Source organism: Juglans regia, chromosome 5 (assembly GCF_001411555.2).
Source record: "Juglans regia cultivar Chandler chromosome 5, Walnut 2.0, whole genome shotgun sequence".
Taxonomy (NCBI): Eukaryota; Viridiplantae; Streptophyta; class Magnoliopsida; order Fagales; family Juglandaceae; genus Juglans; species Juglans regia.
Genome location: NC_049905.1, coordinates 12045392 through 12063844, shown reverse-complemented (window position 1 = coordinate 12063844; position 18453 = coordinate 12045392). Strand labels below are relative to the sequence as shown.

The window sequence follows — 18453 nt, the reverse complement described above, 5'->3', positions numbered from 1 at the left end:
GTGCGGCGTTTCTGGAGTCTGTGAGTCCGAGACCTCCAAGGTCGACTGGCGGTTCCCCCCCAGAGTGGCGCGTGCACTGCACGCGCCACAGCAGCTCCTGTGTTCTGTTTTGTTGCAGTGTTTTTTCTTTGTAGTTTTCTTTGTGTAATGTAGTCTCTAGGATAAATAAAAATCCAAAAAATTAGTACCTTCGGATTTTGGTCCGAATGGAGTATTAGTCCCCCCTCCGCGTTGACGGAGTTGTTGGGGTTTGGGATACCCTACCCTGCTTAGTCAGGGTATGGGACTTTGTAATCTCTGTCCTGGACAGAGAAGGTATTCTCTCTGAAGATTTAGGTCTTTAGAGATTTACTGTCTGGACTAGACCATGTCAGTCACGAAAGTGTATTGGGGAGTTAGTAACGTTTGTAATTGATTTGTTTTTCAAATCAACTTTGTAAGTCCTCTCTTAATGAAGGTTGACACCTGTTTACTCAAAAAAAAAAAAAAAGTATCTTGTTGGAATGAGTCTGGCCTTCTCGAATACAATTCAAGCCTAGGAAACATTGTTCAATTTAAGAAATTGCGAGCTATTAAATTGTTCTAGTTTCCTTTTTTGATTCTTGACGTCTAGAGTTTGACTTCTATATTTGAATTAATAAAAACAAAATCAAATAGAATACTTCTAATTCAAACGCTTGATGTCATGCAACAATACTTTTATAGGGATTCACACAGGATATAGGTAACGTTTCCGAACCGCTACAATTGAGTTCTCTCCTTATAAAACATCACCAGATCATCACAAGATCATATCCTCACATCGAATTAGCAAGCACTCCCCACGACAACACAACCAATAACAAATATCGATATCATGAACGGCGCATCGTCCTTGCTAGCTCCCATTGCTAAGAGGTAATAATAAAAAGCAAAGCTTTTGGTACCTATATATTTGAGTTAATTTCCTAGCTTTTATATAATTATTCTTTTTCTCTCCATAGTTTATATCATTCGTTGTGATATTTCGAAATCTCCCGTAATAGAATTTGGAATATGCAGATTAGCAGGCAAGGTTGCTTTGATAACCGGAGGTGCGAGTGGCATTGGCGAGAGTACGGCAAGACTATTCGCTAAACATGGTGCTAAGGTCATCATTGCTGACGTCCAAGACGAGCTTGGTTTCTCAGTTTCCCAAGACAAAAGCATCAATGGTGCCATTTCCTACGTCCACTGCGATGTCACTAGCGAGTCTGATGTCCAGAATGCTGTCAATACTGCGGTGTCGAAGCATGGAAAACTCGACATAATGTTCAACAATGCAGGCTGTACTGGCCAAAACAAAGCATCCATCTTAGACCACGAGGAGAAGGATTACAAGAGTGTTTTTGACGTGAATGTCTTGGGGTCATTTCTGGGGGCAAAACACGCGGCCAAAGTAATGATTCCAGCGAAAAGGGGCACCATTCTTTTCACCTCAAGCTGTGCAAGTCAGTCACATGGATTGGCCTCACACAGCTACACGGCGTCCAAGCATGCCGTTGTGGGACTAACAAAGAATTTATGTGTTGAGTTGGGTCAGTACGGAATTAGAGTCAATTGCATATCACCATATGGTGCGGCCACCCCTATATTTCTAAAAGGGATGGGAATAGACAAGAAGGAAAAGGCGGAAGAGATTTTATCCTCCGCGGCAAATTTGAAAGGGCCAGTTTTGGAAGCAGGAGATTTGGCAGAGGCAGCGTTGTTCTTGGCAAGCGAGGAGTCTAAGTACGTGAGTGGGCTCAACCTAGTCGTGGATGGGGGTTATAGCGCAACCAATGTAGCTTTTACACAGACCATACAAAAGTTCTTCACCTAACAACAAAAACATTATGGTCATCTTTTTTCCAAGCATATATATATATGTATGCATGTTTTAAGCGTACCTACGGGTCTCAATCGTAATGTTTGTATGTTGTGATCTAAATAATTTCCCATGAAGTTATAATAAATTCATGGGGCCATGATGTTCAATAATTAAAATTTAATAGCATATTCCATTTCTAATCTTGAATCGAGTATTTTATTCTTTATAAAGTGGTTTTCTCGTTACTATAATATTTAAATAGGTACGTAGAGGCCAGGCACGTGCAAGGTGGATAATTCTGCAATAGCACAGTAATTGAATCGAGATTTTCCATCAATGAATTGCGGGTTATCGCGATAATTTGAAGTTGGTTAGCTCATTTGTATTGACGGCACTCCAGTCACTACCCAGCATTCCAGTCAAAATGGCTCGACCCCATATGTAACCAGTGACAGAACCATGACTGCATGATTCAATCGGCCAATTAGACAACTAGAGTTTTTGTTACAGTTTTAGCAAGAAAATGAGGATTTTGTCCAGGAAATATCTGATTGAAAGTCTATTTTTTGACACCCCGTACACATTATTGGATTGGGTCCCAAAATGATGAAAAAATATTAGTATTTTAATTCTTTTCTGACTACGATGGTTCCACAATATATATATATATGTTCTGTCCTGCCTGCTTGCATTGGTCAATATAGGTGTCACAGCGTTATTGATGGGGTTGGATATTTGTTTTTGAATGTTTGAATCTAGATCCGACGTGATTAATTTATATATTTGAACAAATAGATCATGAGTTGAGAATGGTCCATATAGGTGTCCTGAATGACTAGAACGGTATACAGATTAGTTGCAACAATAGTGACCCTCTGCTTCACCCATGTGCACATGTCCCTCTATCACCTAAGCATCCACATGACCTCCATCAGCACCATTGATCATCGACTTTTGACCGTTGACTCTTCTACTCAAATGTTTGCCCTGATTTCATATTTCTAGTCATGTTTTCATAATATCTCTAGCAATGACTCAAAATTTTATTTCATGTCCAATTCCCATTATTTTGAATGGTACAAACTACACTATTTGGGCTTAATTTATGCGTACCTTTCTCTCAAGGGTCTTTTTTATTTTTTTTGATAATAGGACTGATCTCATTAATCATTAGAATGACTTACATCAACTCAAGCTAAAACCAGGAGATAACAATTACAACATTTCCTTAGAGACTATAGGAAAGATACATGAAGGACAAGTTTCAAGATCATAGGTATCCTCTGTGGCTTCCAGTGCATTGTTGGCTAGGAGATGTGATGCCATATTGGCCTCTCGATATACATGAGTCACAGACCATACTGCATACAAGTTGAGTATCTCCCGTGCATCTTCCACAAGACAGCCTCCCAAACTCCAGTTCCTGGCGCAGTTTTGCAATAAATCCACCACTTGCTTAGAGTCCCCCTCTAGACAGACATGTGTTAGTCCAATTTCTTTGCAGAAAACAGCTGCTAGAAGTAGGCCATAAGCTTCCGCATCAAAAGGGGTTTCTACTTGCCCGTAAGCTTCCCATGACCAGTCCATCATGATCTCTAATGAGCACTCCAATTCCAATTCTCCCTTCCTCTAAGTTGACAGCCGCATCCCAGTTCACCTTTAAGGAACCCACCTCAGGTTTTTTCCATTTTGGCACCCCTGCACGAGCATTAAACTTAACTGCTCTATCCTCTGTAATAGCTTCCTGGTAGACTGCAAGATCTGTCTTGGCCTGTTGATGAAGAGCCGTTGGGTGTTCGCACTCCTTACCATGGTAGGTGTTGTTCCTTCTGGACCATAGTCCCTTCATAGTTGCTACCACCTCCTCTAGTTCCTCAAGGCTGAGTATCTCTACCAGTCTTGACCAAATTTCAAAAATCAGATCACTTTGAAGAGATAACTTTTGCACTTTCCTCATTCCCTGGCCCCATACATCTTTGGCAGCAATACATCCCCATAAAACATGACCCGAGGTTTCTTGCTCCTGCTTACAAACTGGACATAAACTGTTTTCAACCACTTTCCTTCTCTTCAAATTAGCTAGTGTAGGAATGGCTTCTTTGCAAGCTCTCCATAGGAACATCTTGGTAGCAGGAGGTACTCTTAGCGTCCATATGTATTTCCAAGCTTGTTTTTCCTTAGCTTTGCCTGAGGTCTCCCCTTCTAGTTCACCTTCCAATTCAATATTGAGGTGATATCCACTTTTAACTGTATAAATTCCATTTGGTGTAAACTGCCATACAAGCTTATCCTCTCTTCCCCCCAAACTAATTGGGATGGCTGTGATGTCAGCCACTTCCTTCTGGGAAAACATCTCATGGAGAATAGGTTTGTTCCACTGCTGCAGATGGGGGTCTATAAGGTCATAAACATACTCACACCAGCAGTCCACTTCTTGGGTAGATTGAATTCTATATGGGGGGGTAAAGGGTATCCATTTATCAGTCCAGATCTTCACTTGTTTGCCATTCCCTACCCTCCATACAAGCCCTTCTTTCAACAGCCTTAGACCAGCATGGATACCTCTCCAGGCAAATGATGGACCTGTCCCCAGCTGAGCTTCCAGCAACCCCTCTGATTTAAAATACTTCTGCTTGAGAATCTTTCCCACCAGAGAATTTGGATCTTGTAAAATCCTCCAACCTTGCTTAGCTAACAAGGCTAAGTTAAAACCCCTCAAGTCTCGAAAGCCCAGTCCTCCCAATTCTTTGCTGTAGCTTACTTGTTTCCAATTGACCCATTGGATTTTGGAAGAGTCTTCATTGAATCCCCACCAGAACTTCCTGAGTAGTTGATTTAACTTGTTTGTTATAGAGGCTGGTAGCATAAACATCCCCATGGCATAGGTAGGGATGGCTTGTAGGACAGCTTTGAGCAGCACTTCTTTCCCAGCTGCCGAGAGGAACTTGTTTTTCCAGTTTGTAACTCTACTCCATGTTCTATCAATTAGAGAGTGAAAAGAAGCTACCTTTGCTTTGCCCATCAATGCAGGAAGCCCCAAGTATTTTTCAAAGGTGCCAGAAGACTTCACCCCTGCTAGCTCCAAGATTTGTTGTTGAGTTCCCAAGCCAGTATTGTTACTGAAAAATATAGATGACTTGTCTTTGTTTAGAGCCTGTCCCGAGGCCTTCTCATAAATATCCAATACACTGAGCACGGACCTAAGTTCCTCAGCTTTAGCTTGGCAGAAAAGCAAGCTGTCATCAGCAAAGAAAAGGTGATTAACAGAAATGGGGCCTCTTCCAATAGGGACTGGAGTCAGAACTCCACTAAATTCAGCTTTGTTTAGAAGTGCAGTGAGGGCTTCTGCACACAAAATGAAGAGGTAAGGGGACAAAGGGTCCCCTTGCCTAAGTCCTCTAGAAGGTAAAAATGGTTTTTGAGCCTCCCCATTCACAAGAATTGAGTAAGAAATTGACTTGAGGCAGGTCTGAACTAAGTCCAATCCAATGAATAGGGAAACCCATCTTGGACATAATGGCTTCCACAAAATTCCTATTCCACCCTATCATAAGCCTTGCTCATGTCTAGTTTAAGGCCATAAACCCTCTTTTGCCCTTCATTCTTGATGTCATGGAGTGTAGGATCTCATATGCTACCATAGTGTTGTCTAAAATAAGTCTCCCGGGTACAAATGCACTTTGGTTGAGAGATATAAGCTTGGGCAGAATGATCTTTAGCCTGTTAGCAATAGTCTTTGAGACAATTTTATAGACAACATTACACAGGCTAATTGGTCTGAAATCAGTCACTCTTTTGGGGTTTTTAATCTTGGGTATGAGAGAGATAAAAGTATCATTAACCTCTTTTAGTGAGCCACCTTGATTCAGGACTTTGAGGGCAAAATTGCAGACTTGCTCACCCACCACCTCCCAATGTTTTTGATAAAACTGAGCAGGGAAGCCATCCGGGCCAGGGGAGCCTAAAGGGTTCATCTTGGAAATGGCTTCAGTAATATTTTCTCTAGTGAAAGGGGTCATTAACCACTCATTCATCTCCATATCCAGTTTGGTTTCCAGGGCATGCAAACATGAATCAAAATTAGAGGGATTTGTGGTTGTAAAAAGTGAAGAGAAATAACCTGTGAATACCCCTCCAATGTCTACCTGCTCAGTTACAGCTCTTCCATGAGATGCCTCAATACTTTTAATGGTATTGGTTGTCCTTCTTTGACTTGCTTGCATATGGAAGTAGTGAGTGTTCTTGTCACCAAGCTTGAGCCAATGCTGCTTGGCCCTTTGGCGCCATTTTAAGTCCATTTCTGTCATTGAGGACACCACTTGCTTCCTGTGTTCTTCTCAAGGTGGCAACATGATCACCTGTGCCAGTATCCTGGAGGTAACCAATTCTTTGTAGACCCTGTATGATGTCCCTTCCCTCCATCTGTTTTGATTTCTGCTTCCAGGCCAGCAGCTCCTGTTTGCAAGCTTTCAATTTGTTTCTCATTAAGCTGGCCTCACAGCCTATTCCATAGCCTTTTTTCCAAGCGTCACTTATTACCTTTTGGCATTCTTCCTTGAGTTCCCAAGCCATCTCATATCGAAAACACTTTCTTCTCCTCCTTATCTCCTGCCTTACACTGTATGTATCAATGACAAGGGGTGAATGATCAGATTTAATTGCAGCCAAGGCAGTACTCGATCCATGAGTGAAAAGGTCAAACCACTCCTTGTTCCCGAGGGCCCTATCCAGTTTCTCTTTTGTGAACTCCCTTCCAAATCTGTTATTAGACCATGCAAAATACAACCCCAGTGAGTGGATATCATTAAGACCACAGAACTCTATAGCTTGCCTGAAATCCTCAATTTGTTTGTAAGGTCTGCTTGCCCCACCCACTTTCTCCTTTTGGTGAAGGATCTCATTAAAGTCTCCAGCCACCAGCCAGGCCATGGTGCTGGCTGGTTTTAACATCTTCAAAAGCTGCCAGCTGCTGCTCCTCTTTCCAGTCTCTGGGTGGCCATAAAAGCCTCTGAATTGCCAACTTGGACCACTTTCCTCCTCCTGGACTAGTGCACTAATATGCCATCTCGTGAAGTTAATAACTTGGACCTTCCATCTTTCTTTCCATAAGAGAGCTATTCCACCACTAAGTCCCATTCCCTCTACAGCAAAACAACCATCCATCTTCAGAGACCTCCTGATCTCCTCCATCCTTCTATTTCTACTCTTAGTTTCCATTGGGAAAACTAATGAGGGACACTTCTCCTTAGATATGTTTCTGACATTAACTGTCCGAGGGTTCCCAAGCCCTCGCCAGTTCCACACCAAGATACTCATTATGTTGGGCAGGGCTGGAAACCAGCCTCTGCCTGTACAAGAGAATTTTCCTTTGGAACAACATGTTCCTTAAATTTTTTTGAAACTGCATTAACATGTGTTTTCCTTCTTTTGCAGCCTCTCTGGTAGATCACTCTGCCTGGTTTATTAGAGGTCTCAGCCAGTGAATTAGCACCAGTTCCATCCTCCTGGCTGGCTCTTTCTCGTGCCTTCCTCTTCCATCTTCTTACTGTGCTGCCCAAGACTACCTCCCTGAAATCACGTGATCTCCAGATCTGTTTAACCTATCTCTCATCATCTTCTTGTCAGAACTGTGTGAGCTATGGGTGACTTGACTTCCAGACGGTGCCAACTCATTACACTTAAGGGTTTCCTTAATTACGGGATTTTCTGGAGGCCAATATCCGCCCCCATACTCATGTGCTTCTTTTGGAAAGTCAGGCTCTGGCTCCATACTCAAGCTGGTTCCATGTGTGACCTTTTCAAATGTTCCTCCCACGTTGTCAAAGCCATCTTGCACATGCGTTGACTCCCTTTCATCCAAGCGAGGGAGCCCTCTCTGATCTAGAGGTAGGTTCCCAAGAGAGCCACCCTGGATACCTTTGCCACCTTTTTCTTCGTTTGGTGGGTGAGATTGGACCCCTCGAGATCTTCTATCCTCCTTTTCCTCTGGATACATGTCATGTTCCCCTGCACAGTCGTCAGCCTTGTCAACCTGGCTAGTGTACTTTGCCTCCTTACTTTCATGTCGGTTCCCTTCCCCATGTTGAGCACCTTTGCGGTGGCTGCCATCCTCTCCACCACCGTATCTAAGCCCGTCGAAAATATTTAAGTTCCTGGGTTGCCCTCGTAACCATGGACCAAACTGGAGGGGGAGCTGTTCCTCACCTTGCTGATCGATTCTCCGCCTTGTGCAGCTTTTCCCCTTATGATACAGAACCCCACACTGGAAACAGAAGCTCTACAGTCTTTCATACTTAAAGGCGATCCAGTGCTGTTTGTCACCCAGCTTCAATCGTTTCCCTCTCAACAGAGGTTTGTGAAGGTCCACCGCTACCCTTACTCTTAGGCATCTACCCCAAGCCCGTCCATCAACCTCAGCTTCTACCCTGATAACGTGGCCAATGGATGCTACAAACTTTTTCCCAAACTCTTCATTCATGGTTGCCAAAGGAAGGTTGTGCAACTGCACCCAAAAGGGTTCATACCGAAACTGTAATGCATGGATAGACATTGATTTATCCACTTCCATCATGGTCAAAAGATGTCTATCGAAAAACCACGGCCTTCCACTTAGGACTCTCTCTTTATCTCCCAACTTTTGGAACTCAATCAGGAAACATTGTTCTCCCAGCTCTTTGAAGATAACCCACCCTTCCAACCTCCATAACTGGGACATAGTGGCTCTAAACCCCTCACTGTTAACGCCTTTTTCAGTTAGAGCCTTCCCCACAATACTGTTTTTGCCTCTGGTATCTTCTTCTGTGTAATTTTCAGGGTTGATGTGAAAGAATGCATTTTCCTCCTTGGATAGGTGGAGTCGTTCCCATTGTATTGCCAGGTCTTCTCCCTCCATTTCCAGCCTTAAAACAAGAAAAAAAAAATACTATGCTCACAAAAAGTGAGACGTAAAACCTTTGAGGAGCCTCAAGGCACTAGAACCTCACTCTTTTCTCCCAGAGAGAAGGAAGGCACTCCGAATCATCCACATTCTAAACTCCATCAAGGGTCTTAAACTTTGGCTCTATGTAACTGGAGATATAATGACATCCACAAAGGGCCCTACTGAGTCTGATAACACCTTTTGGACTCGTTTGATTGATTTGGAGAGTAATCAATATCATATTCTCACTTAGTTTCATAATACTACCACCCCATGAATTGTTTCTTATTTGGCCCTTTTGATGAGTCATAGTCTTCCTAGGATATGCTTTTCACTCCCTACTTATGGGTTGATTGTTCCCAAGAGTACTTACTGATACTTGATCTCTATCAACTAAAGCAAGAACCGCGCTAGAGTATCAATGACTGTTTTGCCTGCATGCAATTCTTATTTGACCGGCTTTCTCTCTCTGATCCAGCTTGGAGGGATCCAGAGGATGCAAAACTATATGATACACAGAGAGAACATACTTGACTATAACAGTTTTTTAGGGCACTACGTGATGATTTTAAACCACTGAGTGAAACTTTTGCATAGGACACCACGTCTATCATAGGACACGGTTGTTTTTAGCCTTGTTCGAGAAGAGGCTCACTTCTAGACATTGCTTTCCCATCATACCAATTCAGTCTAATCTACCACATCTTCTAGTTCATCATCTTCTCAACCAGAGTCACTTGAAAACGCAAGCCCTCATCACCTTCCTTCCAAGAATCAGGAATATTGTCGCTATTGTAGACAAATAAGTGTGATTTTTATTACTCTTTTATTCAAGATAAGTGTCATTTTTCCTTCAATACTATTGATTTTATTTCATTTCTATATATTTTTCTTTATTTTCTTGTATTTGAAAGATTGAGAAGATTTAGTGCGAAATAAGAGCATTTTGGTATAAAAGAAGAGATTACGGATCTAGACCAATGAGAGGCAGCAAGATCTGAAGAGAGTCGAGAAGATTTGGGCTAGTAAATTTGCGACCAGAATGCTACAAGAGTTAGGCGATAAGCGAGATATTTTACCTTCTGGGCGAGAAGACTTAGCGCATGGCTCCAGGCGACTAGATTGGGCGACCAGTCTAAACGATCAACTTAAACAACCAACCTAAATGACATTGTGGGCAACAACTAGCAAATGCGAGCAGCTTTACCGCTCGGTAGGTTGGCGAGAGAGTTCTATCATCCCGGTCAAGAGTCTTTCATCTCGGTAGGCGAGGAGACCCGTTATATTTAGCGCATACAGCATCTACCTGGTGGGACCCTTTTGAGTTCTGCAATCAATTTGCTGACCACCAAAGCCTCCCGAACTCCATAAATCAAGCTGCATAATACTGAATTTCCTATTTTAGATAATCCCATTATTCTTGAAATAATTTTTTTTATGTTAACATTTATCTTTAAAAACTATTTTCCAGATCTTTAGGCTAGATAATGTTTTCAGATTTGAGATTTAACATCTATTTAATCCCTTTTTGTGGGATGAATAGGGTAATTAGTTTGTAGGAGAGTTTGAGTTTAGAGTAACAATATTCTAGAGTTCATTCTTTGAGTTTCTTTCGTGGAGGTGGATCTGGAGGACAGAGGCGAGAGTTGAATGCTCCATCAACCGACTCCAACGAACAACACCAATTTTATTCTTGTTCTTTTCAATTTCATTATGAATTAATTTTATTTTCTAGAGTTTTGATGTAGTCTAGCATTGAACACATAATTTATATTCTAAGTTATTGTATTTTCAATATTTTCATGATTGAGTGTTTATTCCTTGTTCTTAATGCTTACAATTTTCTGGCTAATTGTTGCTCGATCTATTGAATCGCAATGAGACCGATAGGTAATTTGTGATTAAAGCTCTAGGATTAAGCACTATTAGTTGAGCAAAAGTAGAGATACTTTATCGTGATTAGTGTGATTTCAAGAAAAATCTAAAGAACTTAATGAGTATCCAATTAGTTAAATTCACATAGAGATATGAAGTTATTAGTTGGAGATATTTTTGGTATTGTTCAAGAAAAAATATTAAATAGTTAAGGTATTTTTATCAACTTGGGATAATCAAAATTCTGTAATGAGGAAAAATAAATTTTGTTGGATTTGTTAGGTGAAATTAAACGTTCTAAATTTATTCTTATTATCTTTAAAATCTTAATTTTAATGTTATTTTTTTCAGTTAAGTTTAGATAATCTATTCTTTAAATTTTGATTTTCCAAATAGTACTTAATTTAGTAAATTTCAGTATTCAATAGCATAATTAATCCATGTGGGTTCGACATCCGTTTTCTTTAAAAACATTTTACTACTCGTTACAATTCTGTGCACTTGCAGATATTTTTAGTACAACAAGTTTCTTATGCCATTGCCGGTGATTAGTTATTTCTTATAGATATTGATACTAGTTAGATTTTTACTACTTTGGATTTTATTTTATTAGTTTAAATTAGATCTCAGGTTGATTTTTCTTTTTAGGAATTAGAAGTGCATGCCCCGATGTAAATTATTAGAGCATACACTTTTCAATCCCGAGATTGAAAAAATCTTATGTTGGATTAGTAAAGAGAAAAAAGAAAGAGGTCGCCTTATTTAAATTTAATATGGCCAACCAGGAGCACAAGACATTAAAGACTATGCTATGCCCTCTGTCAAAGGGGCGACATCTAGCATAAGGCGGCCATCCTAGAAATTTGTGATACTTTTAAACACAAAAGAGTGACAGATGATGCGATTCGACTGGGAGTTTTCCCTTTCTCACTTAGGGAAAAAGCAAAAGCTTAGTTGAACTCTTTGCTGCCTGGCATCATCACCACTTGGGAGGAGTTGGCCCAAAAGTTCTTAGCAAAATATTTCCTTCCGACGAAGATAGCGAAGTTAAGGAATGATATTACTACCTTTGTCCAATTTGAGGGTGAATCATTATATGAGGCATAGGAGAGATTCAAGGTTTATTGTGCAAGTGTCCACATCACGACCTCCTAGCCTGGCTTTAAGTACAAAAATTTTACAATGGTTTAGGACCCACAAATTGATCTATGGCTTATGTGGCTGTAGAAGGAGCATTAATGAGTAAGACCCATGAAGCTGCATATGAACTTCTGGAAGAATTGGCATCCAACAACTATCAATGGTCTACGGAGAGAGCTGTGTTAAGAAAGACGGCTGAAGTTTTTGAACTTGATTCTATTACCACATTGACGGCGCATATGGCAAATCTATCACAACAACTAGGTAAGATGAACGTTAATGCTATTCAAACTAATGTTATTTGTGATCATTGCACAGGAAATCATTCAAGTGTAGATTGCCAAGTGGGGAATTCGTTTGCCCAACCAAGTTATGAGAAAGCCCATTATGTGTCCAGTTTCCAACGTCAAAATAATCCTTACTCAAATACGTTCAATCCTGGATGGAGAAATCACCCTAACTTTTTATGGAACAATAACTAAGTGCTAGCTAAACCGCCCCAACAGTTTCCACAACACAATAAGAAGTTGACACTTGAAGATATGATTATGTAGTACATGCAAAAGACTGAAATGGTGAGCCAAAACAACTCGGCTTCAATCCATAATCTTGAGGCACAAATCGGTCAGCTATCAAACATACTTACCGAGAGGACAACAAGTACTTTACCAAGCAACAGTGTGACCAATCCAAAGGAACATGTCAAAGTCATAACATTGAGAAGTGGGCGAACATATGGCCAGCCACAGACATTAAATATTATTAGAATGTTATTAATGCCCACTCATATATCTGAAACTTATTCTCCTTCAATTTATGATCCACCAATTCCTTTTCAACAAAAAATAAGATTGATAATCAGTCCTCTAAATTTCTAAGTATATTTAAGCAACTACATATTAATATTCCTCTCAATGAAGCTTTAGAGCAAATGCTTAAATATGCAAAACTTTTTAAGTATATATTATCAAACAAATAGAAATTTGAGGCATAAGACTATAATGTTAACCGAGGAGAGCAATGCAATTTTACAAAAGAAACTGCCGCCTAAGGAACTAGGCCTTAGAGAAGCGAAGCTGACCACCATCTCTCTACAATTAGCGGACAGATCTATTAAATACCCAGGAGGACTCATTGAGGATGTACTAGTGAAAGTTGATAAGTTCATCTTCCCAGCCGACTTCATTGTACTCGATATGGAGGAGGACGAGGAGATCCCTTTGACACTGGGCTGACCTTTCCTTGCGATGGGGAGAACTTTAATTGATGCCCAGCAATGGAAACTCATTTTAAGGGTTGACGAGGAACAGGTCACTTTCAACGTATTTAAATCTATGGAATTCCCTTCTGAGGTACATTCTTGTTTTCAAATAAGCGACCAAGATGTGGTCATGACCGACGAGACTTATGGAGCTGAATTTCCAAAGCTACCACTTAAGGAACCACCCAAGCTAGAACTCAAACCACTTCTATCAAATTAAATTACCCAAGTACCCCTGTAATGCAGCGGAAATATCTATCAATTCACTCAACAAATTGGTTAGTATTCAAGCATGCAATTAATTTAATAATTAAACAATAACATAAAATAAAACAATTGCATAACACTAAGATTGGTATTGAAGGGAAACCCTTTAAAAAATTCTTTAAAGGTAAAACTCTACAGGGCAACCAAACCCAAGAAAGTCAATCTTATTATTTGAAAATCAATTACAAGTACTCATCAATTACAAAACTTTTGCAACTTGACTCTCTTACTTGCCAAGACAAACAACCTGTTTGTCTTTTACCGTAGTAGTAGCCAGAACCTCTAGCGATCTTCAAATATTGCCTTTCCTCCTAGAACTCTAGTGGCTGAAGTCCAATCACACGATCCTCCATGCTCGAAGCACGATCACACTCAAAGAGAGATCACAAATATGAAAATTCACTAAGGAATTTTCTCACCAAACAATGCACCAGAAAGTGCTATAGAAAATACAGATACGAATCACTAAAAGTCTTAACCAGTAGAATCCCTTAAATAAACTATCTGGAAAGAGTTCCAGTTTCAATAGGATTCTGCTGACGGCTAGAATCTGTCGCGAAGACATCTCCTGACGGATTGCTGACATGCCGCGATAACTCTTCTCTGCAGTAACTGATTTCTGTTCAGCTTCTGTTCTGGATAACTTCTTGATAGTTCGAACTTCTTTCTAGTTGATATTTTTTTTTTGAATCTTCTATCCAGATCACTTGATATCTTCTATCCTTTCGAACATTCAATCTTGATCAAAAGTCTTTTGAACCTTTATCTATTTAATCAGTTATCTTAGAATTTAAATATTCATAGATAAAGATAAAGACAAACCTTTATCTATTAATCTATTTATCTTTGAATTTAAATATTCATAGATAAAGATAAAGACAAATTACATTCATCCAATAATTCAAATAGGTCATAGTTATCTAATCCTAGCCAACAAACTTTTACATCAACAAAATTTAAGGAACGAAGTGGCTGGGGAGATCTCCAAGGGGTACACGGCTGCACCTTCAAGGAAAATATTTAATTGGAAGACCAGAAAAAAGGGGGCATCTCTTACATTCTCTCATTTTTTGCTTTAGTTTTTCTTCCTTTTTACCATTGAGGATAATGTGTTATTTAAGTTTAGGGGAAAATGATATTATTTTCTTTATTTAAAATAATAATTGTAACAGCCCGCTAGAAATTCATTGGCGGAATTTCTTTTGACTTTAGGAATCTCGTGAAAATCCCATAAGTTTTTACGAATCGACCTATTGCATAGGTTTTAGTCTGTCAACATAGTCAGTGTTATCACTCACTATGCTGCTAGAAATATGAGTTTTATTTATTTGAGGTGGTTAGAAGTGTCAGAATGCATTATGGTCTACGCCATTAGACTCGGTGGATTATTTAGGATTTTATGGCACAATAGCCTATTTTCATAATTCCGGACGAAACGTCTGTTGAAAATTGTGAAATTATTTTTAGGGGCACTTCGAGGTTAAATTTCGGTAAAAGATTTTCACTAAAGGTTAATATGAATATTTAGGAATTTTTAGTACTAATTTTATGATTCACTTTTTCGAAGTGAATAGTAACCTCGATAAGCGCACCAATTGCAGTGTTTCGAAATCACAGTGTGGAATGTCCAAATTGGATTAGAGAAGTTTTATTTGGACACTTGGCAAGATCTTAGCCACACTTAGTGAATAATTTTAGACACTTGGCACCATAAGGAACGTTTGTTGGATTTGAAGGAATCAAGGTGTGAGATCATGTCGCTTAAGCAAAACTTTGTTTCATCTGCTCAACCAAATTGTGCCAGATCAAAGAGGTTTTCAATCCTAGTGAAATTCTAAATGGTGGGAATCCAATCGAAAGCCCAAAAGCTTGGTTGAAATCGAAACCCTAAACGGTTTCCCCAAAACCCTAAAGTTGGCCTCTAAATATTTTCTAATCCGATTTTTAGCATTGTATTTAATCACTTGATTAAATCACTTCCACATGCTATTAATCCTTCAAATTTGTGTTAGAACATCATTATCCAACCTTGTTAACCTTGAAAAAATTGATTGGGCCAAGTGATATTGGATTTGGGCTTGATAGCAACCCAAACCCTCTTTAAACCCCAAATTTTAGGCCCATTCGGTTTAGGCCCATTAAGGCCCACGAATTTGGTCACCATAGGATTGCTTCATGGCTAAGTTTTGTACCCCCACTTGGCTGGCCAGATCTGTACAAGAAGAGCCTAGAAGGTTCTTGAAAGACAAAGCAAAAGGGCCACCTCACTCTTCCACTCTCACACTCCACCTTGAGAAAAGATCTTGGTCTGATTTTTATGAGAAGAAAAGGCCAACACTCAACCATTCCTTCAGTCCTATCACTTTACATAGCTTGTGTAAGAAGCTCTTCAGTCCACTTCCCACGAAAAAGCAACTCTCCTTTACACTTTTCCTTCATAGAACACAAAAGACACTCTCGGACAGTTTTTCGTACCTCTTTTGAATGCCTGTTTCGAAGCTTTTGTAAGTGTTTCCTCGCAACGTTTCCTTCATGAAAGTTGTTTCTTTTGGAGTCTAGTTTACGTGGATATCTTATTTGTTCCATTTGAAGATCTTTTGATTGGTAAAAAGTTGTTTAGACCCCAGAAAGGTCATTCTGGGCGATAAACTGGAGAGTGTGTTATATTTTGGAGTTTTTGACCAAGCTATTGAATAGATCTTGGTCCGAAATTTTTATGGAGTACTGTTAACATGTGTATATGATTATTGGTTGAGGATTTGTTGCATGATTAAAAGTTTTGGTGAAATATTTTCTTAGGTCTAGAAACTTAGAAACTGGAAGAGGAAAAACAGTTTCTGTTTTGAGAAAGTTTAAATCTTTTATGGTTTAATCTTATTCCAATGGCTTTGATATTTTTATTGGAAGATCCTAAGCATCTTATATACATGTTAGAATGTTATTTTGAAGATATTTGATGTTAGTTTCGAACATATGAAATTTTATGGAAGGAGATATTCGGTTAGGCCAAAGTGATGATGTTCTTGGCTAAATTTATGTTTTGGTTGATGTTTACCCATGTGATCTTGAGTTTGAAGCTTGGATCTGTTTTAGGACACCTTTTTGAACCATGTGATGTTTTGGTTTGAAGATCACTTCTTTATAAGTCATGGATCAAGAGGTTGATCAAAACAAGTTAGAAACAAAATTCTGTTTTGAACTTAGAAGAGAAACCAAAAGTTCAAGTATGGTTTTAGTGATTTTGATGACTTTTGTTCATGATTCAAAACATGATTATTCTTAAGAATATGTTATGAGTGTAGTAGAAGAAAAATTTTGGTTTAATCATGAGTTTTGAGATTTGAAAGAATTACAACAAAAAGCAAAGGAAATAGCCTTTGTAAGTTTCGGCCATATAGAGTTTTGATGGTTGTGTTTAGTTTTAAATTTTTATGAATTGATATTTGAGTTTAGGACAAAATTTACATAAGGTATGTAAATTTTGGTGATTTTTGAAGTTATGATGCAAAATCCTTAAGTTAGGGGTAAAATGGTCATTTTCCCACATGTAGAGGGTAAAATGGTAATTTTACTCTAAGTTGATATTTTTCCATATTCCTAATTGTTAGTGATTAAGTTCTAATTTTTAGAAATCACTACTTTCAGTTTCCCGTGATCGCACTTGAGTTTTGTCTCGAAGCACGAAGATCGAGGTAAGTTAGCTTTTAACTTACTATCAATTTAATGTGTATGTGTGATAAGTAAGGGAACTAAATTGTATGTATGCATGTTATCATATGTGCCATGCCAAGTCATTACATATTTATCTGTTACACAGAATTTATTCTGTCATGAATTATTCATCTGTTACACAAGATATTCTGTCACGTATTGCTATACATGCTATACATTGCAAGTATGTCATGTTAAGTTAAGTATGCCATCTGTTACATGTATTTCTTGTCATGTAATATTCATTGTCACATGTTACGCCACGTTAAGAAATGTTGTCTGTTATATGGTATGCCATGTTACGAAATGTTGCATGTTACATGTATGACATGTTATGAAATGTTCTCTGTTACATTTATGTCTCGAAGTATGTCATGCATGTCGTCCTACGTTCATGTCACGTTATGTTACGTCAAGATTTCTGTCTTTTATGTCACGTTCATGTTACGTCACGTTACGAAATGTCATGTCTGCCAGTTAAGTCATTCATGTCAATCACGACCCTAAGCGCTAGGATGGGGTAATATCCTAGTGGAACTCCTTTGTTCACGCTGGAGTGTCTAAATAGGTGTGAAATTCCCTGGGTTGACGAAGTACAGTCAACAGGTTGCGAATGGGGCCTAATTAGCTGGTCACCGGAGCGCGCCAGGCACTAACGCCGATGGTGCCACACATTATGTTATGTGTGTCCACAGCAAGTGTGGCACAAACAGATAAGTCATGGGGCCACAACAACTGTGGAGCATGAAGTATGGGGCCACAACAACTGTGGAGCATACACTACGTGAGACACAGCAATTGTGACACGTAGAATACGTGGGGCCACAACAACTGTGGAGTACGTATTAACGCACTCACAGCTGGTATAGAAACCTGTGATGTGATGCGGTAATCGGCAGGGACACACGGCTCAAGGGGACCTGTGTAGCACCCATATGGTCACGTTAATGATTAAGTTTATTGAATAAGATTCCAAGTTCAAGTCATGTTTCACGTTATGTTACGTTCAAGTTTACGTTCACGCAATCATGGTAATCCCATGAGACAAGAATATGTTTCAAGTTCATGTTATGTTATATTCACGTTCACGTTATGTTCCAAGTTCATGTTATGTTATGTTCACGTTTACGTTATGTTCCAAGTTCACATTTATGTTATGTCATGCTCAAGTTCAAGTTCAAATTATGCATGTTCACGTTCATGCTATGTTTCAAGTCCATGTTATGTTCCAAGCTCACATTCATGTTATGTTTCAAGTCACGTTCATGCTAAGCTTCAGTTTCAGTTTAAGTTATGCCAGTTATGTTATGTTATATGTCAAGTTATGCTATGATTACTTATGATTTGATTATGCATTCATGCTTTTACTGCCATGCATGCATCATTAACCTGTGTGGAAGTTTCCTGTTAACTTGCTGAGATTTGTAATCAAATCTCACTGTGGTAGTCCCA

The 18453-nt window shown here is 39.3% G+C and overlaps 1 protein-coding gene and 1 non-coding gene across 2 annotated transcripts; one reads left to right on the top strand and one right to left on the bottom strand.

Moving 5' to 3' along the window:
* Positions 1-792: 792 nt before the first annotated feature.
* Positions 793-2028, top strand: LOC108991076 (secoisolariciresinol dehydrogenase-like). Its single transcript, XM_018965217.2, has 2 exons — positions 793-897; positions 1042-2028. The coding sequence occupies exons 1-2, from the start codon at positions 857-859 to the stop codon at positions 1838-1840; spliced, it is 840 nt and encodes a 279-aa protein (XP_018820762.1). The 5' UTR covers positions 793-856; the 3' UTR covers positions 1841-2028.
* Positions 2029-11666: 9638 nt separating this feature from the next.
* On the bottom strand, positions 11667-11772 carry LOC118348539. The gene has a single exon (XR_004801618.1). It is a non-coding gene; the product is annotated as a small nucleolar RNA R71 (small nucleolar RNA).
* Between the last annotated feature and the right edge of the window lie 6681 nt (positions 11773-18453).

Coding starts and splice junctions, on each gene's coding strand:
- LOC108991076 (XM_018965217.2), top strand. CDS start 857: ATGAACGGCGCATCGTCCTTGCTAGCTCCCATTGCTAAGAG. Junction 898..1,041: donor CTAGCTCCCATTGCTAAGAG/GTAATAATAAAA, acceptor TGGAATATGCAG/ATTAGCAGGCAAGGTTGCTT.